At 35.3% G+C, this 26745-nt stretch overlaps 1 protein-coding gene across 3 annotated transcripts in view; it reads left to right on the forward strand.

Annotated features, from left to right (window-relative positions):
• LOC133521822 (potassium voltage-gated channel unc-103-like) overlaps positions 1 to 26745 on the forward strand; it is a 64120-nt gene that overhangs the window by 10066 nt on the left and 27309 nt on the right. Inside the window, exons 1-5 of one of the 3 annotated variants that reach the window (XM_061856906.1) lie at positions 12490 to 12757; positions 19127 to 19640; positions 22042 to 22128; positions 22323 to 22470; positions 22548 to 22729. In XM_061856906.1, coding sequence (XP_061712890.1) covers positions 19389 to 19640; positions 22042 to 22128; positions 22323 to 22470; positions 22548 to 22729 — 669 coding nt within the window. In that variant the 5' untranslated portion in view covers positions 12490 to 12757; positions 19127 to 19388. Of the gene's footprint in view, positions 1 to 12489; positions 12758 to 19126; positions 19641 to 22041; positions 22129 to 22322; positions 22471 to 22547; positions 22730 to 26745 lie in introns of those variants that run through there. The other 2 variants (XM_061856924.1, XM_061856915.1) reach the window with 2 other exon arrangements.

A 26745-nucleotide genomic window follows, 5' to 3' on the forward strand; every position in this document is an offset into this window, starting at 1 on the left:
GAGCTCTGTAGACCTCTGCAGAGGTGGTTGAACTTGTGATTTATTGTGCGAAAATTAGTCTTAAATATGGCTATGGCACCCTATTTATTTATATATGTAGTTAAATATACGATTACTCGCCATCAGATAAATACAGGGTATTTATTTAGTCACCTGCGATAATTAACTGGTTGAATATATAGGTCATACTGAGCAACTTTTACTATGGGACCAACCAGGAAATCGAGAAAATAAATTGGCTGTTTCTTACATTTTGGCTGTCTGACCTTGACTTTTTCTATGGGCGAGTAACTTTTTCACCATATCATCGTGACGAAAATAGTACGAGCCCCAATGCAGAAAAGTTCGGCTACTATTTAAAATTGAAAGTAACTTTTATTCAAAGTCAAATCTAGTAAGTAATTTTAGTAGCATAGGAGCAAGAATTAAAACAAGTGTTGTAAAATTAATCAACTTTATTTCCTATATAATACAACAAAAAAATATTCATGTATTGCAATAAAAAATACAATTCTTCTATCAACTACAACGCATAATAGTTCGGCTATTGAGTACGCAAAATAGTTCGCCTACCACTTAGTTGTCTCGCCTTTACTCTTAAGAACAGCCTTGATCCTCAATGGCATCGTCGCTACCAACTCTTCGCACTCTTCTGGGGTTATAGACTCCCAGACAGCGACGATTTTCTCTTTTAAATCACTTTTTGGCCTCGATGGAAACTTGCGTATTTTTTTTTTTTTCAATTATCTCCATAATGTTTCAATGGGTGACAAATCTGGACTATTCGATGGCCACTCCATAGTGGGGATTCCTTTAGACTTGAGCCAAGTCTTCGTGGTCTTCGCAGTATGGCAAGATGCCCCGTCTTGTTGAAAAGTGTAGACATTTTCATATTTCAAGCTTGGAATAGATGGAATTAAACTGGTTTTCAAAATGTCCTGGTATTTCACTGCATTCAACAGTCCCTTCTACAAAATGCAGGCGGCCTACCCCTTGTACATACAACCCCATATCATCACAGACCCAGGAAACTTCACTTTTCTCTTAATGCAGTCCTTGATGAATGCTTCGTCTTTATTTCGAACGATTTTTTTTCGTTCGTCGCCGACAGTTACTTCGAATTTTGATTCATCACTCCATATTATTTGACGCCATTGCTCAGTAGTCCAGTTTGAGTGCTCGCGAGCGAATTTCAGCCTCTTCTTTTTCTGTAACTCCGTTAGTAAAGGTTTTTTCTTGGCCGTGTAAAAACCATATCCCATTCTTTTGAGAACCCTTTTGCAGGTATCCACTGAAACGTCTTTCTGGATCATATCACGCCATTTTACGGTAAGTTCCCCCGCATGAGCACGGCGGTTTTGTTTGATAATTTTCTTTAAAACTCGGTTTTCAGCTGCACTCGTCATACACGGTCGACCAGACTTCTTCAAACACGAAATTGTGCCGTGTTTCTTGCGATGCTGGATGATTGACTGGACAGTAGATCTTGGCAGTAATAAATCTCTGGAGATTTGGTTGGTAGATTTTCCACTCTCACTACTGGAAATTATAATTTTCCTGACTTCTTCTGTGACTGGTTTTCCGCGGCCCATGTTGTTCTAAATTACTTATAATAATGAAAAAATACTTGGAGTATGTACTTATATAAATGTATCCTTTGATATATTAAATGACAATGGGTTCCAAATTTATTTGAATCATTTTTATTTATTTGAGTAATAACATTAAAGAGGCTTAACGCTAGGCATGTACAAACTATTTTGCATCAATTAAGAACCTGCCGAACTGTTTTGTGAAACCATACATGAATGAATTATACCTAGGATTTTTTTTTTTCTTACATTGTATTTATTGAGCAAAAATGTAAAAGTAACGTTGTATTTATGGAGTATAATATTGTAGAAATCGTTTGCTGCTAATGCCTTTCTAGAAATAAAACGAGTTGATATAAGATTCATATACTTAAGGGCCTACTAAAGCCGCGAATACCGGTTCGTAAGCCACGCCCGCTAGCTTCCTCACTCCCCGCTAGCACGCACACATGGAAGCGCTCCGCGGAGTCCGCGGCGCACGTGTAGGTGAAAGCTCCATCTAGCGTTACAAAAGTTAACTACGATTATACGTGGTCGGCCAGAAACTTAATTCTTAGAAAATAAAAAAGATGGCGTTATTACTTGCTACTAGAAAATAAAAAAATATATTGTTGTAAATTGTAATAAATCTGAGACTACAATATAGCCAATTTTTATTGTTGATTTTTGGAAGATGTTAATAGTATAGTTAATTGTAAGTATAACACTACCTATCTTTTTAAATTCGGTATCTTACATTGTTAGTTATCATATTTTATTTAGTAATATATTGTTGAGGCAGGAAATACAGGGTGCCGTTTTCCGACGACCAATTTTTCGGATGATAGTGAATCACAGTTGTCAGTGGGAACTACCTACATATAAAAAAAGAAAAAAGTAAGTAATATGGTAACAACGAAAACTACCAAAAAAAAGTGAAGTAAGTATTTTTATTACGCTGAAATATGTAATATTCAACTAATAACTTTTAAACAATTACTCAAACAATCAGGGTGATTCTTAAATTGTGTCCAGAAAAATATTTTTTCATAAAAGCTTTTTATTTTTCACATATTGTTACGTATAAAAAGCATTTTTTGATGCATATGGTCAAGCTTAATACCCTCAGGAAAAGTAAATAAAATGAGTACATAATCACAAAGTGTCCCTCAGTCGTGACGTTTCAGCATTTTGGCGGCCAACTCCACTATTTTGAATTATACAATATTTTTAATATAGCCTAAGTATAACTACGACACATCGAATGACAGCTCATACGTTGAAATTCGTCAAACTAGCGCTGTAGAGCGTGACAAAGAACCGGATACACATCATACATCCACATACACGCGGAAACCATTTTTCTGCTTTGGCAGTTGGGCAATAATAACAAATGAACGTATCTAATAAAATCCATTTCTAAAGAGTGACTATGCCTCTAAATTAATCAAATATGTCTATATGTCACGAACATGGATTCAAAAGTCCGTGGTGGGGACAGAATTTTGAGGCCACTGTCGTGACAATTTGAAACATGTTCGGTATTACCTAAAAATTACCTTTGACTTTGCAAATATTAAATAATTAGCTCAATCTCGAATGTAGTAGGTATATCTTATGTTACAAACAATAACGTGAAATGAGTACTGACTTTTAAAACTCAAACACGGCGGTGACGCGTTAAGGTTGACCTTTGTTTTTTCTTTAATTAACACAAATAAATAATTTTCGACAACACTTCTCCCTTCAGCCATTTGCAAATATGACACCAACACAGTATTGCTGTTCTAAAAAAATAGCGTTAAAAAGGCTGCCAGACGTAAAGGTAACTTTCTACCGAGTACTGCATGTTTATGTTACCACGCGCGGCGGTGACACGAAAACTGATCTCGTATGTTATTAAAAATTTTATAAAGTCGTTATATATCCATACAATTTTTAAACCGTATTGTGGAATAGGTGTCAGTGTTAACATTTGATATAAAATTCTTCCAAAATCACTTTCAAAGAAAAATAAGATATCATAAAATCCGAGGAAGTCACACTAAACGTTTCGTGACATTTCGAACTTCTTAATATGTTTCTAATAAATGCTCTTAGGATATTAGGTTGACATAAAACTAGAGGTAAATTACTAAGTATATTGATATTCAGTTAACTTATTTTCTTAAAAATATATGCTATTCTTACCGTTTTTTTTATTTTGTTTGTTATTTTGACTGTTTTTAATTTAAGTTAATTTGTATTGTATTTTCATTTGTTTGTGATGTAATTATGGGCTGAAATAAACGATTTCATAATATCGTTCCCCTGGCTTTGGTTCACTGTGATTTTCATTCCCGTGTGTTTTGATATAAAATGTATTCTTCATGGGCATGTACAATGTTAAATCATATGTCAAGTACCTTTCGGCCGTCATCGCAACCGTATTTCACAACCAGTTGTCTATGAGGGTTTTTTAGTCTTTCATGGCAACCAGTTGTGATATAAGAAGATTTATTCCTGTTACACAACCAGTTGCGAAAAAGGAAAATCTCAAAAAGCCTAGTTGCTACAGAAGACTTAATTTTCTTTGTTTACAACCATAGTAGATATTTTTAAGCTTTGTAATTTCTGCTTAAATCTCAGAGCACCAACCGCTTTTGTGCCTCAGGCTTACAAAAAGCATGCTATTTAAGAGCATGTGTTACAGTACCTTAATGTACAATAGGTATACACTGTGATTTACTGCTAATTATCAAATATCGTTATATCTTTTGATCGTCTAACTAGTGTAGTATATTGAGGGAGTACAATATTTATCACAAACTGAGATCTGGAATCGAGAAATCTAGATTTCCGTAATAAATAGGTATTGTGATCCCTTAATATAAGTACTATATTATAAACGTACAGTAAATACTGCGATATGTCCCCTCCGGCCGTTCTGTCAGTACGCATCGTGACAGCTATGGACGACACGTGATACTAAACCCGTTACAGTACTGGTTGCGTAACAGGAATAAATATTCTTCTGTCACAACTGGTTGTGAAACACAGTTGCGATGGCGGCGATTTTTTTCTTCATTGACAACTGGTTGTGTAACAGGAATAAATCTTCTTATATCACAATTGGTTGCCATGAAAGACTAAAAAACCCTCATAGACAACTGGTTGTGAAACAAGGTTGCGATGGCGGCCGAAAGGGTCAAGTAAATGATTATTTACTTTCATGGATTAAGTAAAATTATCGTAATCATAACAGTTGATCAAAGACATACTTATTTATTTTCCCCTGGTTCTCATTCCATCCCTTTGGACTGGGGTTTCAACTAAAATCAACGCTTGGCACTTCGTTCTATAGATCTTAAAAATAACATTAACTTGCTAAGAGCGTTCTATGATTCAGTGTATTATTTTGGAACTAATTGTTCCGAAATTCATTGTCATTATGTCATTCCTTGTCATTCCCTTATCGGTTTTTTTCATTCCCTAGTCGCTTTTAGATTGATGGGCTTATATTGAAATAATATTTAATAATCTGATTTCAAAGAACGACCCTTCAATGCCCGCCATAAGCTAATTGGTTGGCTAATGGTTTCAAGAGCATGGACAAATAAAGTATAGACTAACATTATCAACACAGAATCGCGTTCCTCTGAAATGAAAAGTTTGATCGGGATATCCATAATTGCACAAAGCCGTCTATTAGGAACTACTTTAATTATCAGACAGTTAGACAAGAGGTTGAAGCAACTGTTAAATGGTGGTATCTACTATAGCAGTTGCCTAAACTTACAGGAGAGCGATTTTGTAAAGACATTGTTAGTAAGCGATTTTGCTAAGTATAAAACTCTTTATTATATAGCTTTGTCAAGACTAAGATATATTAATAAGGTATAAAAGTAGAGCGGTATAATTTTAAAATCTGAAAAAAAAAAGAAATTAAAAACAGTTTAAGTTCTAAGATGTACATTATCAAAAACCATCCTGTATATGTTAACATTTATAGTATTTTTCAAACTCGATGGGTAGGGTGACAGGTGTTATCTCTATATAATTTTAACCTAAAAACGCCAAATCTCGCAAAATCGTATTGAAACAACAGCTGTCAGCATACCCATATAAAAAAAAACTATAGATAGCACCACACACGAGCTGAATTTTCTTTGAATGGCAATTTTAAGAAAAGGACGATTCGGTTCGTTTTTCTTTTACAAGGAGCATGTCAAGTAAAATCAAACTGAAAAGCATACTTACTTATCTTATTATTACTCTATATACTATATTATTATTACTCTTTGCTGAAAAGTCATATTAGTCATTGACGTTTTGACAGTATCCTGTTAAATAAATTATGTGAATTATGTTCTTAAGGCATGCGGATTACAAATCAGAGGTCGCTGGTTCAAACCCCGGCCCGTGCAAACGAGTTTTTTTTTTCTAATAAATGTGTTGATTTTTTTGTTTTTTTATATAATAAGTAGGTATATTTGTTTTACATAAAGATTACCTAGGCTATACAAAAATTGGTATGAATAAAATAAAATTATTTGTGTCATTAAAATATGTTTTTTATACACATATTTAAAAGAATAACTTTATTTCTGTATAAGACAGACAAGATTTACTTTTACAATAAAATAGAAAATAAGGAATAAAGATATTATATAGGAACAAAAAAGAAAACAAAAAGTTGCGATTAGATTGGTCTATAGATGTCTCGCATTTTTTCTTTGGTGTCTACACGACCACACAGCTACCGATACATTACAGAAGCTGTCGAAATTTCCTTACCCGTTGTAATTGTTCAAAGAGTATTAGACTTTGACGTAGCTAAGCAAACACGCACACATGCGTAACGTATAGGCCTGTAAAGATAGCTCCATTCGTAGTAGACCTCCGATTCCGTTACTAGTTAATAGAGCTACGACTCAACGTTTATTGGATATGTCGATTTTACGTAATTTGGAGCGCTGCGCGATTTGACATAGGTCTTACCTCTTTGAGGCACCACGGCCATCTAACATTACTGGCATAAAGGACGCATTTATGACTTTGACGCATGACAGAAAGAGAAACCGAACTGCGTAAAATGGGCGTTTTCTGTTGAATTCATAAAATCAAAAACGAGAATAAATCCGTTTGTATAAGATAATAAGTTAATATTTAGTTGAATGATGTTTAAGACGAGATGAAAACCTTTACTTTAAAGTGGATTATGCTGGATGAAGATGTGTTTTCTAGTTGCACTGAGGTAAACACTAAACATGTAGATGTAACTTTGGATTTATATTCTATCGAGAAAATTTTAAGCCTTTTTGTTTCGACTAGTATCATACCTCTTATCATATAGTCAAGATACATATATCCGAAAATCACGCCAGTTTGTTTCCGGGGCTAGCCCCTGCCACGCTTCAAAGGTCCCGTTATTTTTCGATGCAGGGCCTTCTTTGCATTGGGGCTCGTAACTGTAAAAGGTGGCAAGTTAAATCCAAATGAACGCTATTACACATTTATCATTCAATATCATCACGTATCAATAAATTCTACCAGCCAACACATTCTCGTAAATTTTTGAAGGATAAGGAGAGCCTTTACGACCTGGTATGGTGTTAAAATAATTTCATATTAAATAATATAAAAACTACTGACTACTACTATTTTCTTTTATTTTTAGTTAAAATGTGATAAAATTTGGTTGGTACAGTAACTCTGCACATGTTTGATAGCACAGAGTGTGCAAATGTCATTTTACTTAATCGTCATAATTTCATAGAAGTTTGACATTTATGATAATTATGATAACACTTCCACACTTTGTGTTGACTGTGTTATCAAACACGTTGCAGAGTTAGCTTAGCCTGACTCTAGATAAAGTGTATTCATCCTTACTTGTCCTGTCATGTAAACAAACACTTCACGAAGACATTATCACACTTTTCTCTGGAATTACCATCACTTAAAATGTTGTCGTATAATTAAATGAGTTACTTTAAGAGGGAAGAATAGCGTTTTAAATCTAAGTAATCTAACGAAGTAACGGTAATTTTTGTATGAAATTCCATTTCGAGAGAAAGCGATTTCCACTAACTAAATCTTAACACTTGATCACTTTGCTTTTGATATCGATCTCTTCAGCATATAATATTCTAGGTTTATAAGTATCGTTTTTTTGAAAAAAAGTGGAACATGTAAACCTGTAGTTTTTAATTTTGTTAATAACAAAAAATTATAATAAAGCAAAACCAGAATAACTTAATTTCATATCTTTTTAGGGATCCGTAGCCAAATGGCAAAAAACGGAACCCTTATAGATTCGTCATGCCCGTCTGTCTGTCCGTTTATGTCACAGCCACTTTTTTCCGAAACTATAAGAGCTATACTGTTCATACGTGTGGGGTATCTATAGATAGGTCTTGAAAAATGATATTGAGGTTTCTAATATCATTTTTTTCTAAACTGAATAGTTTGCGCGAGAGACACTTCCAAAGTGGTAAAATGTGTCCCCCCCCCCCCCTCTGTAACTTCTAAAATAAGATAATGATAAGCCTAAAAAATATATGATGTACAGTACCATGCAAACTTTCACCGAAAATTAGTTTGAACGAAATCTAGTAAGTAGTTTTTTTTTAATACGTCATAAATGGTACGGAACCCTTCATGGGCGAGTCCGACTCGCACTTGGCCGCTTTTTTTAAAGGTAACCGCTTTCAAAAAACCAACTCACTGAAAATTACAAAATATTTTTTATGTACCCTAACCCTTTCCTTGTCCAGTCTCTATCCCGTCGTAAAGCAATTTTCTGCAAAAAAGTAATTAATACCTAATAATACGAAAATTATATACATCCTGGTAATTACTTAGTTTTTGAAGTCGGTGCCAAAACACGGGGGATCCCGCCCTTCCTATCAAAGTGCGAAAAACGTACATCGTCAACGACAAACATCAAACAACTTCTTTATTTAGTTCTACTTTCACAAGCTTTATATATATATTGTACTCATGATTCAAAAGTTAGAGGGAGGGGGACACATTAATGATTTCTTTCGGAGCAATTATATCTGAAAATATTTTCTTATATGAAAAAAAATCGTTGAAACCCCCTATTCGTTTTGAAAGACGTATCTAACGACACCATACCACCACCTTAGAGTTAAAGCGAAAAAAACTTTCATCCCCACCTTACGTGTAGGGGAGATACCCTAAAAAATATTCTAGGTTATATTTTACCGCTTTCTCGGCATAATTGACTTCTATATCTATGCCAATTTGCAGCTTTCTAGCACTAACGATCACAAAGAAAATTTCGCTACGAATATCATAATTACCTGTGAAATGAGTATTTTCCTGCGTTTTTTCGCCCTGAAATACTACAATCCGGCACACAACATGACACCATCTTCACTAAATTACTTCGTATATATTTTTCTTTTTGATTCTCTTATATTTATCACGTCAAAAAATACGGCAATATGATCTTGGCCGACTCGGCCGACTTCGAACTCAACAATGGTTACGTTTTTTCATATGTAGTCTGCCTCTTTCGCACTCATGACTTGTTCATATACGTGATGGCTTCCCTTTCGCACACTTCATCTGTCTGTCAAGCGAAGCGTTTGACATGTCTCTGGATGGATAACACTCACGCTCGTGGTTCTATTTTGAAATATTAAAATATTTGGAAATTATTTCGCTTACTCAGGTATCAAATTGCCCCTTCTATTTTCGAATAGAATTTGATCTTTTTAGTTTGAAAGCTGTATTGTACCGATAGTGTTGTAGATTCTGACCTCCTGCTCTAATTTATACTTTCTGAAACAATCAAGTTTTACTTAGTCAGGTCATAAGTCCGACGCACAAGTTTTGACTGATAGAATATTAGGTATTCAAAGCATTTAATAAAAAAAGTTAGCCATGATTTGAAAACTTGTTTTATACTGATCAAAACGTACTATATTTATTCCTTTAAAATTTTGATCGCGACTTTTATTACTACGTGTTTGCTTGGGGGTTGTCGTTGTAGTCTTTATCAAACGCGAACAGAACGCGAAGGGTAGGGTAGATAGATAGATAAAGAGTTTATTTTTTATACACACCATTTAAAACACATAGGCAAACAGAGAAATACACAATTAACAAAGTACACAATCAATTAAAACAAAATACAGAATCATATAAATATTATAAACAAACAGGAATAGTGGATTAGTAGTAGTTACAATATGTGCATTGCAGCAACAACAAAAGGGTGCCGACTCAGCTATACGCTTTACTCTTTCGAGCAAAGCACTGGTATTCTGTCAGAACCCAGGGTGACATTTGAATTTCTTTAATTGTATGCCATTGACATGTCAGACCAATCTTTTTTAACAATAATAACTTGAACCCCGATACGACAAAAATCTTCGTAGCTTAGAATATCTCATTATATAAGTAATAAATAGACAATAGACACAAATCACCAAAATATATATTATTATGTAATGTAAACAGAAAGCTCGTGTCAAATCGTTTCAATCCCATTCATCTATTGCACATAAACAGGTTAACATAAAACAGAGAAAACAAAACAAAAAATATATACAAAGGCAAACTTATCCCTAAAAGGGATATCTTCCAGCTAACCTTCTTATTTTTGTCTAAATACCCACAACACTTATTGAGCTTACTGTGGGACTTAGTTAATTTGTGTAATAATGTATTTTATTATTTATTTATTTATAAATCATCACAAATAGAATCGATTATATAAAGCCTTTACAGATTTAATCGAGAATGGTTAAAAATAGTTTCTTATTTGCATTGTCAGAACCCTATAATTGCTTTTCGACATGTGTCACCCTACCCTTTGAGTTTGAAAAAGACTATAGACGCAAATACGCGCCTGGATTGTGAAAAATTATACTTCACAAAAGAGAGTAATAAACCGGCCAAGAGCATGTCGGACCACGCTCAGTCTAGGGTTCCGTAGTTACTCTTCCGTCACAATAAGCTAAACTGGAGCTTAAAGTATAGTAAATTGTTAACCAAGGGATGAAACGGTACCTTTCACCCGAGTTAAACACATAGGCAAATTTGCATAATCAGTACCTAATTAAAGTAAGTCTTTTTACTATAAAGGGAAAACTTTTTGCGATAACTCAAAAACAGCTAAACTGATCATGTCCGCTATAGTTTTCATTTAATGTCTTTCTTAAGCTCTACTTCCACGATTTTTTTCATATTTTTTGGACCTATGGTTCAAAAGTTAGAGGGGGGGACACATTTTTTTTTCTTTCGGAGCGATTATCTCCGAATATATTCACTTTATCAAAAAATGTTTCTTGAAAACCCCTATTAGTTTTGAAAGACCTTTCCAACAATACCCCACACTCTAGGGTTGAAGCGAAAAAAAAAATTCACCCCCAATTTACGTGTAGGGGAGGTACCTTAAAAAAAATTAAATTTTTAGATTTTATTGTACGACTTTGTCGGCTTTATTGATTTATATATCCATGCCAAATTTCAGCTTTCTAGCACTAACGACCACGGAGCAAAGGCTCGGACAGACAGACAGACAGACAGACAGACAGACAGACGGACATGGCGAAACTATAAGGGTTCCGTTTTATGCCATTTGGCTACGGAACCCTAAAAATCAGTGTCACTATAAAATAGGTACAATTGTTTATTTGTATGAACCTACTGTACCCCTAGTGTAAATATTTTCGACAACGAAACGTGACGTACGCGTTTGCGTTAAGTGTCATTTTGTATGAGATTTTTGACTTTCCAAAACGTCCCGCCTGGCGCGCTGTTCAAAAACCCATACAAAATGAGACTTAACGCAAACGCGTACGTCACGTTTCGCTATCGACTAAATTTACACTAGGGGTACTGTATTAGAACGTTATTTTATCAAAAGCATTTACTTCTTTGACTTCAGCTAATACCCTTCAAACTTAGGGTACTTTTCAGTACGTAACACACTTATTTTTAACTGCCATCCAGCGAGTAGGTGTGGTAAAACATGTACAGTTGCAATTTTGGGGGCCCAATACACAAAAAATATGTATCTGAAGGAAGATAAAAGGCCCAACTTTCGTTAAATGTAAGATTCAACCATGTACAGAAGAAAAATATATAAATAGGGATCAAAATCACCTTGAACAGGCCGCGTATTTTTTGCATGTTTTTTATAACTTTTTCCGAAAATTACGTTGAATTATATTGTAAGTAATTCAGCATTAAATAAACTTTTAAACCAATGTAGTTATATATATTATAAATAATAAGATTAATAAGGGATCTGTACCTATAACTTTTTTATCAGTAAAAATCTACGTGACAGAACTTATGACCTGACTAATTAAGTTACCTTGAGTTCCTTAGGTGAGTTTTGGCAAGAAGCTATAGTGTATTTTACACAAATTGAAACAACAAATTTTAGCACCATATAATCCAATGTGGCATAATATATTTATAAAGATGATAAATATTACCTAGTCAGTTTGACATGGCAACATTAGCTACATGTACCTACTGTCCAAAATATCGGTTGTAGTGCGAGTGCGTGAAGCGCGAGTTTGCGCCGTGGCGCGCTCGTTCGGGCGGGCCCGGCGCCCATCGGCGCCCGTCGCGCCCCCGTTCGCGCCGCGGCAGCGACCTCTTGTGCCAGCTCCACAGTCCTCCCTCCAGTTTACGTCCGATGACCACGCTGCCGGACTCCGCCGTTTTTTATACTGCCAACCAATTGTTATCAAAAATCGTTCCTGGGCCGGGCGCCTCCAGAGAACTCAGGCGCGATCTTTAACGCTAACTACAACGCATTTATACAATTTATTATACATTACAAATTCTAAAGTGAAAACATACCTTAAAATAGTCAAGCGCTTAATCGATCGACCGCATTGAAAAGTAAAACTGTTATTATAGTTTTGCAGACGAGCTTTGCGGTTTTTGTTGCACTGCGATAGGCGTTCAATGCTTTATTTACACACATTGAGATGTGTGCCCGAATCTAAGAAATAAACCAGTGCGTAATCCCGTGCTTAGTTGACTCAGTGGAAGCTCAGGCTGTGTTCAGTGCGTCAAAGCTCGAGAGCGTTTCGTTGTCGTTCCTTTACTTGCGCGCTTAAGCGATTATTTTTCCTTTGTTTAACCTGTATTTTGATTTGCTTTAATTGTGAAAATCGCGATCCATGCTTGGAGTTATGACTACCATGGTATGGTTTTCTTTGTCTATGTTATGTAGGATTTTTAAACCATGAGAAATTATTGCACTATCTAGTCATATTTTGTCCTTACGCCATAGAAAATAAAATCTATCTACATTTTATAGGCATTTCTAATTATTTGTGGACTGTATTTCTCGTGATTTATAAAAGTATTGTATTTTGTACAAGTATGTTTATTCTAATATATCTATAATACATAGTGTGCATTATAGCAGCCAAACATTCATTTGCAACAACTCTTCGCACATATTAAATATTTATACCCATACATTTACATTGCCTACTCATTTTTATTCTAATTGTATATACGTATTTAATATTAGGTATAGATAACTATATGCTATATACCTAGGCACGTAATCATGCAGCTTGTTGCTTAGGGGGTGGTCTTAAGTAAGGGATGCACGTGTAGGTTTTTTTATACTTAGCAGTTACTCATCCCACAAAACACATCAAAGCTTTGCAAAGTTGTATCAAAATTTGCATCTATCAAAGAATTCCTCGTTTACTTAGAACAAACATGTGTTACATGTGTAACATTGTATTTTGAATCATAACAAGCACTTCCGGCATTAAGTACTTTATATTAAAGTGGAGGCAAGAAATGTACGTCTTGTTTAAGTAAGAGCTGGCAAGTGTTCAACGGGTATATGTCCTCCCCCTCCCCGGCGTCACGGCGACGCCGTCGGCGTCGCAGGGCGTCTAGCTGGCAGACCGACTGGCGGCGCGCGGACGCCGGCCCGGCCTGACATTATGCAATCATACATCACACCCTACTCCCACCATACAATTCATGTTGCCAAAATCTTCACATATAGTAGCATTATTAATACTTTATAAAATTAACGTTATAGAAGCTAGTATGATTAGCAATATCAGAACAGAGGAGTTCAATATTATCTAGGTACACATAATCTTATTCTGTAAACAATAAACTTGTGTTCATGATAAGTTGATAAAGTAGGTACCCTAAATAAACTATTTATCGTATGTTGTTGCAAAAAACGTAAAACCAGTTGGTGATGTGGCTATGATGATTTGATTAATAATTCAATAAATATTAAGAGATTCAGAATGTCAATAAGAGCAATATTATATCTCCACGACCAATCTACGCCGAAACCTGTGCTTTAGTTTCTTGCGGAGTGTTTACGCCTGGCCGCCTCCTACTTCAAACCTTGCACTAAGCCGTTAGTGAAAACCAGCAAAAATAATATTACTTAACGTTTTAGTTTCTCTCTTACATACAACATACTAAATTATAGCACAACACTGACAAGCTGTAGTCAAAATAGTCACATGTCAAGGTATTTGTGTTGTTACGGTATGGAGATTATACTTTCCATCATCGGGTTCGGCTTGATGGTACACAAACATTGTATTATCAGTGAATTTTCAAAACAAAGAAAAAACATGAGCTCCATTAAAAACAAGGATGTAGGTCACAAATATGCGAGATTTGACGGACAGATAAACACTTGGACTGTTAAAACTAAAAATAAAACTTTCTAAAAATTACGACACGACGCAATAAACCCGAATGACTTCATGTCTTGAATTAAGTATAATACTACCTATTGATTTTTAAAAAGTAATCTAAAAGCTAAAAAAAAAACATCAAACCACTGAATCATAATTACGATTATTTGTTTAGCCCGACGTCATAAATTGTATAGTGTTTTAAAAGCGAATACAGAATGAATTAGCAACCTATAAAATTGATTAAGCATATTTTATTTACATAAAAAGTCTGGCAAATAAATTATATCAGTGTGAAAAGGAAGAAATTTTAAAAATTTCTATGTAGGTCTATTGAGAATCGTGACTAATAATTTAAATGTTATAAAAGATCTGTTAAAAAATTTCGGTAGAATTGTAATAATATTCTTTTATGTAATATATAGGTAAATAATATGGAAAATACAAAATCTGAAAGCCATAAATCAGTAGTAACTCAAATAAATATTTATATAATTCTTTACACTTATTATACATAATATATAGGACAATACCTACGACAATACATAACGTTATCATCGTATAGGAGACGTCAAGCGACGTCCACGGTTACAGTTATTGAAATTATTAATAACATTGTATATTTTTGTCAGCCACTGTTGCAATATTAATACATTCAATAAATTTGCCAGTAAAAGAATCATTAAAAACTTATATATAAATGAAAAGATTACTTGTAGCTACACTTAGCTTAGCAAATGTGTAAACATAGGACAAAATAGGTGCTGAAATTTATAGTTACGTCTTAGACTATACGAATTATCGCAAAAAAAGCTATTTGTATTGTAAAATTTAATGTTACACATACAAAATGACGCGTACAAAAAAGTAAATTCTAGGAGCATTGCGGTCCTTGATTAAATAAGCAAATGTACATCATTAAATAGTTCAGTCCGCCATTTGATGACTCCCTAGTTTAGTATATAATACAAATTTATATATATATATACAACATCATTAATAACTAGTTACGACTAAACAAACGTCGAATACTATATAAAAATAATACCACTTAACTACAAATATAGACTCAAAATTATGCTTCATGATTTTTAATGTTAAATTAGATGATAATGGTGGCGGGCCAAGAGCCACTAATCTACCACTACTTCTTTAAATTGTATTGAATGTAGTCAGTGCCCGACGAAAATGAATAAATGAGTAAAATCAAATACTTACATTTCATTTTCTACTTTATACATAAAATAAATAATAATTATGGATGATCCCTTCTTGAATTGATAAGTAAATGTGAATTGCATACCTATCATAACTTTTTTCTACATCAATTTAAAGTTTATTCATTCTAACAAATTAAATAATTTAATATTTTTGAAGAACGCGGTTGGATAAAACTACAAGTAATAAAAATGGTCAACAGGTCGTTTCCTATATTTTGTCTCATTATTTAAAAAAAAGCGGCCAAGTGCGTTTCGGTGGAAGTTTGCATGGTAATGTATATCATATATTTTTTTTTAGATTTCTCATTCTGTTATTATAGAAATTACAGGGGGCGGGACACATTTTTTAACTTTGGAAGTGTCTCTCGCGTAAACTATTCAGTTTAGAAAAAAATGATATTAGAAACCTAAATATCATTTTTTAAGACCTCTCCATAGATAACCCACACGTATGAGTTTGAAGATTTTTTTTTTATTTTTTTTTATGACGTATTAAAAAAAACTACTTACTAGATCTCGTTCAAACCAATTTTCGGTGAAAGTTTGCATGGTAATGTATATAATATATTTTTTTAGATTTTTCATTCTGTTATTTTAGAAGTTACAGGGGGGGGGGGGACACATTTTACCATTTTGGAAGTGTCTCTCGCGCAAACTATTCAGTTTAGAAAAAAATTATATTCGAAACCTCAATATCATTTTTAAAGACCTATCCATAGATACCCCACACGTATGGGTTTGATGAATAAAGATTTTTTGAGTTTCAGTTCTAAGTATGGGGAACCCCCAAAATTTATTGTTTTTTTTTCTATTTTTGTGTAAAAATGTTAATGCGGTTCATAGAATACATCTACTTACCAAGTTTGAACAGTATAGCTCTTATAGTTTCGAAAAAAAGTGGCTGTGATATAAACGGACAAACAGACGGACATGACGAATCTATAAGGGTTCCGTTTTTTGCCATTTGGCTACAGAACCCTAAAAATTGCACTCTGTGTCGATCTGGGTGTATTTTATGAGTTTTTTTTTGTGAAATACGAGTGATTATTAATGTCGCTAGTTAGAATGCGTTTAAATACCATCTTAATCAATTTTATTATCCTTAGAAATATGAATGTCCTTAAACTTAACGGTATCCATAGATGAACATGCCGCATAATATTGTTACCTCAGCAAGCATCGCAAGTATTGATACTAAGTTTATTCAACTAACAAAAGTAACAGTATAAAATTACTAAATTACAGTTGGTTACGTACATTTGGAACAAAGCAGGTTTTGCGAAAAATCTCACTGGTAGTTTTCATACTGTATTTCATGTTACCATTGTATATTTAACGCGTATATGTATTAACCGATTAAGTAAGTTTTTTTTATATATATGGTACATAACCTTTAATAGACATTAATATGGCATTCATTATGTCCAGATAAAAGTTTTAAGTTTCTAATACAAACCAAGGCTGACAGTAATATGAACAACATTTGAGTAGCTTTTGCTTCATACTGTAACAGTAAAGCAAATAATTAAACAACTGTATAGAACTACAAATAATTAGTACCTAGTCTTTAATCCGCTAAATCCAGTTAATATGAATATAAAAGCAATACATAATTTTATAAGTACATCATTACGTAATCAATTTAATAAAATAAATTGCTTAAGATAACAAAAAAAAACGATTTAACGAGTTTTCTCAGTCAAATAGTGCTACGGCGTAGCATTTCGTAGCGAATAAGTGGGTGTACGTAACGTAACTATAATATGCGTTACGAGTCCTTTAAGTCGTTTAGTACTCGTAGATATTGTGAGAGATGACGACAGCAAGTCAAACCGCGAAGTGAGCAGCAAAGATCTGCAGCCTCTCAGGCTAGTATTAATCGATTTGTATCTTCGTGTAGAAGCCACGACTGGGTGCTGGCAGGTTGCCAACCAGGTTATAACTGAATATACCCTATCACATATCCTATCCATAGTCACATATCCTATCGAAAGATATGTCTTACTTGTATCTTAAAATATGACGCATTAACTTAACTCAAATTATTTAAGACCTTACCTGCCTTAGGCGTGTCTAGTTTTCGGTTATGAAAGATTCAGATTCAGATTCAGATTCAGATATAGCTTAGAAATATATGTAGATGCTTGAAAATATTAACAATGTGTAGGCATGTATTGATATGTAGTGTGCATTAATATACTCATAAAAACAGTGTTTCACTATCGCGAAAATTCTATTTTTGAGTTGCCATGTCACCCAGCTCGTGTTCATATTATGTATTCATTGCTAGTGAGTGTATACACTATACAGTATGTATACGGCAGTAAACCATTTCTTAAAACTGGTTGATGGGGAAGTCGAGTTTGTTGTAACGACATGCTTTTTTGTAGATTTTGAGCATGTTTTGTGGCATTAAATTGTTAATAATTTTCTCAAGTACCTAAATAAAAGTTTTATATACCTACTTTTTTTCTATTTTTTAAGTTATTGCTAAAAATATTCGTTTTAAGCCAAGCCGCAGCTATTCTATATGTAAAAATTCTGTTATCACCTACGGGAAAGCGGTGCCTCTTGACACAAGTGTCATGTACGCTTAAAAAGAGGCACCAGCCCAGTTAAAATCAAAATCACGTTTGTTTGTTCTAACTCAATAAATATTTTTATTATTTTATTATTTTTGCAGTCGGTTAAAGTTCTGGTTAAAGACATTTATTTACTCAAAATAAATTTACATTTCACTTAATGAGTAGGTAGTTTAAAATACAGAACAAATAACAAGTTATTATAATTCGTGAGCGTCTACATTAATAGTTGTAGCAGAAAAAGCTATATATTAAAACAAAGTGTCTAAAACTTGTAAGTATTGAGTGAGAGTTAGTTATTTGTAACATCCTGTAAAGCTCGTTAATAAGCTTGAAATATGACAGTACATGCGTGATACGTAACTAGGGACAACTGATCAACATTTACGTTGTTATTGACAACGCTTGGCAACTATTCGAGGATTATTTATAAGTAGCCTAGGTAATTATTTCAATAATGGCCCTTTTCAATGACGTTATTCATGCGTTTGTGTACTATTCATATGTAACCAGGCGGAAATTCAAACTTCGACGTGAAGTTTGGTGCCTATTTTTCCGGTGCGTTTTACTAAATGCTGTCATTAATAAGAATGTAAACAAATAATAAAAGGGGGTTTTCATTTTATTTTTTTACCTGCTATAAAGTTTCCGAATTTAAATAAAGTAGGTACGTATCTCATATTTCTGACTAAAAATTAATGGATTTGAGTAAATGATTTAAGTTAACATATACATACATACTGTATATTCTTATGAAATAGTACCCATAGGTAGTTAAACCGGACCACAAAGGAGCTATATGCTGTTTTTCGGTATATAAATAAAGGGAGACTGACTAAATAGCTCCTTTTATTCTTATCTAGGCTTTCTAAAACGACAGTACAAACTCGCCTCCTACTCATATCTGGCCTTGTATAATATTTGTGCTAATACTAATTTCTGCAAATTATGTTAAATTTTTTGATTGGTGAGAGTTTCTTCTAGTCAGTTAGCTTAGGTTTTCATTTCAATTATTTTAGAAACGTTTATATATCTAATGCAAAACCATACCATTGTAAACATACATATATTGTCAGAACCAAAAAACTTTAAAGCGTATAAAAGCAGTTCAGTTTCACTGTTCTGATCATTAAGCATTCGGGATTTAATATCCTCAAGAAACTAAAGAACACTTAATTTGTGAGTATTCGGAGAGTCGAGTCACGCGCATCTATGCAAAACTCGGCAATCGCTTTACTGGAGTCGGCCACGGCATTCGAGAGGGCGGTGCTGGAATGTGAGCACCTGGAGGCGTCCGAGCACGGGGGGTTCCGGTGAGAGCGTTGGCGCGGCAGCGGTATGGAAGAGCGCGGGCCCCCCGACGTGCCGCTGATCGTGACGCCGCCGGGAGCGTGCACCGGCGCGGGCGCCGCGCTCACCACCTCGCGGCGCACCGCCTCTGCGCGCGGCTCTCGCGACGACCAGCTGCCCTCCGCTTGGCGCTCCTCAGTCCGTGTGCGCGACACCGGTTTTCGCGGCTCTCGCAAGAGCGTCGTACGTCTCGAACCACCCTGTAATGGTCTCAACGGGCTACCCACTATCGGCAAGGAGGTAATAGAAATCTCTTTGCTTACCTAATGATGACCCCATAATCGCATTTTTAAACAAACGTCTAACTTACGGGAATCTAAAATATCATTAACAGTTGATAAACGAATCATTACATATGGCGTGAGATGAATGTAAATACCTATATTGGAAAATAGCAATATCGAAATACTTCTTAATTGAAACTAGGCAGTTGTGATTGAAAAGGTTATCACATTAAGTATGTTAATAGCCAAGTACCTAAGTAGCAAAAAGAGACAAGTTACTGTTACTGTAGGAACTTCACCACTGCTGCGTTAAAATATTGCGGGATAAATATTTATGTAGCGTCTCAAACGGTACTTATAGAAACATATGCGATAGGTAATTAGTTAAAATATATGAAATCCTAAAAAAGAAAAATAATAACTCGCCATTTTGCCTCGACTACGCCACCTGTTCAACTATGCACCTTACTTAAGAGTTACTCGTAACATTCGGACATCTAGTAACATTCTAAAGTATAAAACACGCTAATCTTTTTTTTTGTGATCTATAAGAACTTTTTCGAAATAAGTCTTTTTAGTAGGACTTTCCGATTTTTCTTTTAACTGGAAATCGAAATTATGTAACTGGATTCTAAACAACCTAAGGATTTAGGTATGGAGGCATGGAAAGTTAGGCCCTAGAGATGTTTTCTATAATATGTTTGTACTTGTTAGGTTAGGTGTACTTGATAGGTTTTGTTAGATACTGAAATACTTTACATTATATTACAAATCTTTTTTTTTTCATTAATATTTACAATCAAAGTAAGTTTTACTATTAGTCACGTTATTCAGGAAAATGGTATGGGCGGTGCTGGTCTTAAGCCCCACCAGCGTCATAGAGCTACAACATACATATTTGAACATAGCATTTTATTTTCGTTTGTATACTATTTTTTGTATACCATTAAGTGTAACTACTACTACTCACATTAAGCATAAAAAAGTAACTCGATTGATTCGCGCTTTACACTCGTAAGCATCTAATTTTTCTTCTTCGAAAGTTTGAAGTTTCGACAAAATTTACTCTCTTTATTCATTTTTTTTTCTTTTCATAGAGTTTCATTCTAGCATAACCCGATTGCTGGGCCTTTTATCTTAATTTTAATGAGCAATTCACGTGAATATGGTGCTCGAAACTGCTACCAAAATGGTTGAAATACTAAATCTACTTCCAGACGAGATCTGACCGATACTAGTTGACGTTACTAAATGCTGGTTATGAAATATGCTCTAATAAAGAGATTTCATACATTTTAACAACTCTAAGCACTTGACTAATGCGACACTGATTATTCCTCCATTTTGTGAAGTGTAATGGTTCAGAATCCAGCCGCGTAATCTCAAAGTATAAAATTGCGATCATATTTATTATTACACAACAAACGGTCTACATGATTTATAAGTTTTGTATAGTTTTTATAAGTTAAAGCCTTGATTAATGAGCTTAGGTATCAGTACCGCGTTCATTAATATTTTTGATCTTCATTATTCTCAGAAATTAAATTTAAATTTCTAAATTTCCCTCCTTGCTACCATTATTTAGTATAGGGAGCGTGCATGAACTGTAGGAGGCAGCACAGGAACCGTCAGATTTTTGGCGCGAGGCGTAAATGTGATGTTTATTGTTCCGATGTAGCCCACAAGATGGCAGAACCTACTATGCACAAGAAAACACGTGACGTGTAAATGTACATGTTTATGGTTCCGATTCAGGTCACAAGATGGCAAACGCTCCAACGCGCACGGTCTCTATACATATAATGAAATCTCAGTAAACATTCTAAGACAAGCATGCTGTAAAAATTAGCATACCCTGTAGTGTTTTGATTAGAGGAATGTGTTAGAGTTGTGCCCGCTCGGTCTTTACAAAGAGCGCTCCGATCTCGGTCAATCGGTCAAAGGAACTAGTTCGCTCTTTTAGTTCCTTTAGTTCACTTGCAATAATGAGGATGACTAGGTATGTGTCTTGCTCTCGCTCGCAAATAAACAGAGCGAGAGCGTGAGTGAGCGACTTTCATGACCTTGACTCATTCCGATCATTCGCTCCCGACCGATTTGTTACTAGGTACCGACGTACCGACTGCTGAACTAAAGGACCGAGACCGATTAAGAGCGCTTAAGATGAACTAGTTCCTTTCGGTCCGTGGTGGGATTTCATTCCTTTTAGTTCTTCGGTCCTGACCGACTCAAGCCTAGAATGTGTTACAGATTTATTTTTGATATATATAATATATTAACAAAATTTTGTAAAATATAATATCATGTTTCAGCTGCAAGAACATATATCCTAGTATTCCTAGTTGTAGATCAATGAACGTATACAATAACACGGCCATAAAATATATTTGATGAAGTAGCAAAGATATTGTTCGCAGGTACTGTCACTGGGTACGGCAGCCGGCCACAAGGGAACTACTCAGCCTTCTCCCCCCTGTACTATCCTTCACCATTCTCCTTATAAGGTAAGGGTTGTAAGGTTACAGTTCCTCGATTTTTTCCACAATTGAATGATAATCGAAGATTATCAACAGTTTTTTTTAATAACAAGAACAATTTACACGCACTCATAGAACCTTGGTTAACCTTATAGAACTGTAATATTTATTTGCCTACATTTCATAATTCCATGTGACTTTATAATAATCTTTTATTTCAGGCCGCTTGGGATTGGTTGATCCTAATATTGGTCATCTACACTGCAATATTTACTCCATACGTGGCCGCGTTTCAACTTAATGAGCCTGATTTCGATAAGCGCTCGCGGAGCTTCGGCGAGGATCCTATTGTCATTATTGATATGATCGGTATGATTATTTTTATTAAATTAGAACACCGTATAGTGGATTGGCCTCTATTTAAATGAGTACTAATGTGCTTACAGTGGACGTGACCTTCATTATCGACATTTTGATAAATTTTCGCACGACGTATGTGAACGCGGCCGACGAAGTGGAGTCTGACCCGGCCAAGATCGCCATGCACTACCTGCGCGGCTGGTTCCTCATCGACCTGGTGGCCGCCATTCCCTTCGACCTGCTGCTCTTTGGCACGGACACCGACGAAGTGAGCTGCATTTCCATCCTTCCACCCATTTACGATGTTAAATTCATATCACACAGAACACACACGTTAGAATTAGATGACAGCAACTCACCAGACTGTCTTTTGTCCGAAATATTGATGCCTAGGTACACGATGGAGGTCGTAGTTACGTAAATAAGTTCTAAATTAAATTGAATACTCCTGCTTAAAAACTGCAGCCATACGAATAGCAACAAGATTAAGGAAGGGCAACGCAGCGCGATGCTCGCGATTCACGCGCCGGGCGGAGAAAGGGGTCGCAAGGCTCGCAACTAAACTAAACTAGGTCAAGAAGGTGGCGATTACCCATTGCATTTCTGAATGTTTCAATCGTAGTCTTAATTTGTTGCAATCATATTAATCTAAATTAATAAGCGTTTTCGGACAAACGGAACTCTGGATGGTATGATGTTATTATGATAACCACGTAGGTATCCGTAGTGAATGCATCTATCTGCAACTATCACCTTGCAAAATCAACCACAATCCAAAAACTAAAGTGATTATAAATCAATCGATATCTGTTTTTCACTTCATACCACTGATTATTTATGGCAAATTAATAATACATATATGAATTATCAAATAATATGTAACTTATGTCACTAGATTTTTATTTAACAGCAGTGTCTACTTTGTTTGTATGCAACATTGTATAATTTGTGTGTAGTAGTGTACTTTTAGTACAAGTAGTCGTCCATTTTATAAATACGCAATTTTATTTGATTTGGACGCAGAGATCTGAGTGATGTTTCATGTTACGTGTTAAGCTTGGTGGTGAAACCCAAAGGTGGGTGCGTATTGAATTTGTAATACCATTTCTTGTTACAGCAGGGGCTGGAAAGTGATGAGGTATACCATCTTTGAGAATTATTTTTTTGTTGCTGCCACTCGATTTTCTTACATAAATTTTAGTTGACATTTTATTCATAATCTCCACTAGCCGTTTAAATCCACCAACCATTTCGTTAATGGAAGATATGGACGCTTCCCTTGAGCAACATGTTTGTACGTTTCCCGCGAGCCGCCAGCGCGCGCTGCGCCGCACCAGTGCTCGGGCGCTCCTGCGCTTAGCGCTCGGCGGCGCACACCTCCCGAACTAATATAATTTACCTATGTACTTATTTGACTGCAGTACTGCTCAACTATAATTATATAGTTAGAATGCCTTGTACTCCAACTCACTAGAGTAGCACATACCTAATTAATTAGATAGCGTAGATATGAATTATGAGAGATCATCTCAAGCCGAAATTATCAATTAATACAAATACGCGCCTGGTTGGTGTAATAAGTACCTAATATAATATACGTACACGCGCAACACTCAAATAACTTGGACAGCTCAAGTTTGGCCGTGGCGGGGTGGTAACGATCGTCGCGGTCGCAACTGTCGCAAGCAAGGTCACCTCGGGAGGGCCTTCACCTTTTCATTTAAATTCACGCATACGTGAATAACAATTTAGTTTCGTATCGACTCTACACCAACAGAATTACCTACAATGTTCTGGAATAGCGATACTAGGAGCCTATACAAGGTGCCCGTGAGCATTGCGAGACATTTTAACTAAGCATTCCTGGTAATATTTAGAAACTAAAATATCATATATAATTTTCTGGATTAGGCCTAGTTGAGAGATAATTAAATGTTTTTCGAAATCATTATTTCGCTATAAGTCGGTACAAAACACATTTTTGACTGCGGTATTGCCACTTTGAGGTCTAGTCTGGACATACCTATTGATTGACATCGAAAAATTAAAAAAAGTGGCTGTGACAGAATCGGACAGACAGACGGACATGACGAATCTATAAGGGTTCCGTTTTTTGCCATTTGGCTACGGAACCCTAAAAATGTATTCGAGAGGCTACCCCCAAATAAAAATAAAACTTTTTATTTAATTTTAGTTTATGTGTTTATCAATAAAAAATACGTTTTATGTACAGGAGTGCTCAAAAAAATGAAAAAAAAAAAACAAAATATTTTTTTTTTATTTCACAAAAAGTCATATAACATTTTTTGCTTCTGTTGCCATCAGGAATGCAGCGTTAATATCTCTCGCAATGCTCACGGGCACCTTGTATAGAACCTGCGCATTTAATAAATCACCTCCTTATCGACTCTGCATCTACGTAGAAACTTGTTAATTTGAAATATTTTATGCAGTGAGTTCACATTTTAAACATATATACCTACCGTTTGGAACATCATCATGGGCTTCTCTTTGTTAAAGTGCCAAGTTCACAAACCGCACTGAGCTTCGTAGCAAATACGCTCACACTTCCCAGACGATCCTTTGTTTGTACAAATCGATACAGTCGCCTGCAGTCACGACATGAAAAAGCACAAGTTATGTGAACAGTGTTTTGCAGAACAATTTCAACCACACGTTTTAATTTAATACCTACCTATCACTCTTCCATGTTAGATGTACGCTGACACTATCAATGCTTACTCTGATGCGTTTATAATTCTGTGTATTGAAACTGTCGTCGTGTTAATATCAGCAGGTTTATATTGTAGTGCAGGTGTATCTAAACTGTAACCTGTCTGCCTATTTTTGTACATGACCCTCAAACCAAAGAATAAAACGTCCTCCTTGAGCTCGGGTTGGACCGGCCGCCCCGGCTTGTGAGCTGCTAGTGGAACTGGGTATCCCGATAAGTACCTACTGGCTCCTGCATTTCGTCAACATTTTACGTACCCACCCACCTTCGAATTGGCATATATTAAGATTCTGTAGATATACTCTGTAACATGTTTAACATATTAACTAACATTATGTTTTTTTAATGTTATTTTGTACTACTGGGATAACATCAGACAAATTTTCGACATGTTGAAAACCTTCAGTTTTTTTGTTGTCATGATTTAAGCATGAAATTTACTTTGAATAATTATTTTGATTCCATTGTACAAGTAAGCTGCATAGTCAAAAGGGAAGAATAGCTTATCGAATTTAACGAAATAACGGTATTATTTAAATGAAATTCCATTTCGGGTGAAAACGGTTTTCACTGACTAAATCTTAACAAATCACTTTTTGATGTCGATTGCTTCAGCACAATATATTCTAGATTTATAGGTTTAATTTTTATTTTCTTTGCAAATTTTGAAAAAAAAAGATATCTTATTAACCTAGGGTATTAAGAATATAAAAATAAAACTACCTTAAACAAAACTACATAAAGCTAAAAAAGCGGCCAAGTGCGAGTCGGACTCGCCCATGAAGGGTTCCTTTATGACGTATTAAAAAAAAACTACTTAAACTACTAGATCTCGTTCAACATTTTACCACTTTGGACACACATTTTACCACTTTGGTAGTGTCTCTCGCGCAAACTATTCACTTTAGAAAAAAATGATATTAGAAACCTCAATATCATTTTTGAAGACCTATCCATAAATACCCCACACGTATGGGTTTGATGAAAAAAGATTTTTTGAGTTTCAGTTCTAAGTATGGGGAACCCCCAAAATTTATTGTTTTTTTTTTCTATTTTTGTGTGAAAATCTTAATGCGGTTCATGGAATACATCCACTTACTAAGTTTGAACAGTACAGCTCTTATAGTTTCGGAAAAAAGTGGCTGTGACAGAATCGGACAGACAGACGGACATGACGAATCTATAAGGGTTCCGTTTTTTGCCATTTGGCTACGGAACCCTAAAAAGGGAAAAGATTAAAAACTAAAACTACTTACAACTAAAGTTATAAATAAAAAATTGGCTCCAGCTCGGTGCCTTGTGGCAAGGTGCCTAGAAGGCTGGACGGCAATGCCAATACGTTGCGCGAGGTAAGAGCCAGCCCTCCTGTCACCCGTCGCCTCCACGAGACGCTACGCCAGCTCTTTGAATATGCTGTAAGCGCCAGGTCCCTACGGCCCAAGGGTTTCCACCCCAAAAGGCTCAAACATACAGCCAGAGTCAATGGCTGCATATTTGCGCCGCTTGAGGTGTTCAGCCGCGTTGGCGGCAGCACCAGCTCTGTTTCATTG

Source organism: Cydia pomonella, chromosome 1, assembly GCF_033807575.1.
Source record: "Cydia pomonella isolate Wapato2018A chromosome 1, ilCydPomo1, whole genome shotgun sequence".
In the NCBI taxonomy this organism is placed as follows: Eukaryota; Metazoa; Arthropoda; class Insecta; order Lepidoptera; family Tortricidae; genus Cydia; species Cydia pomonella.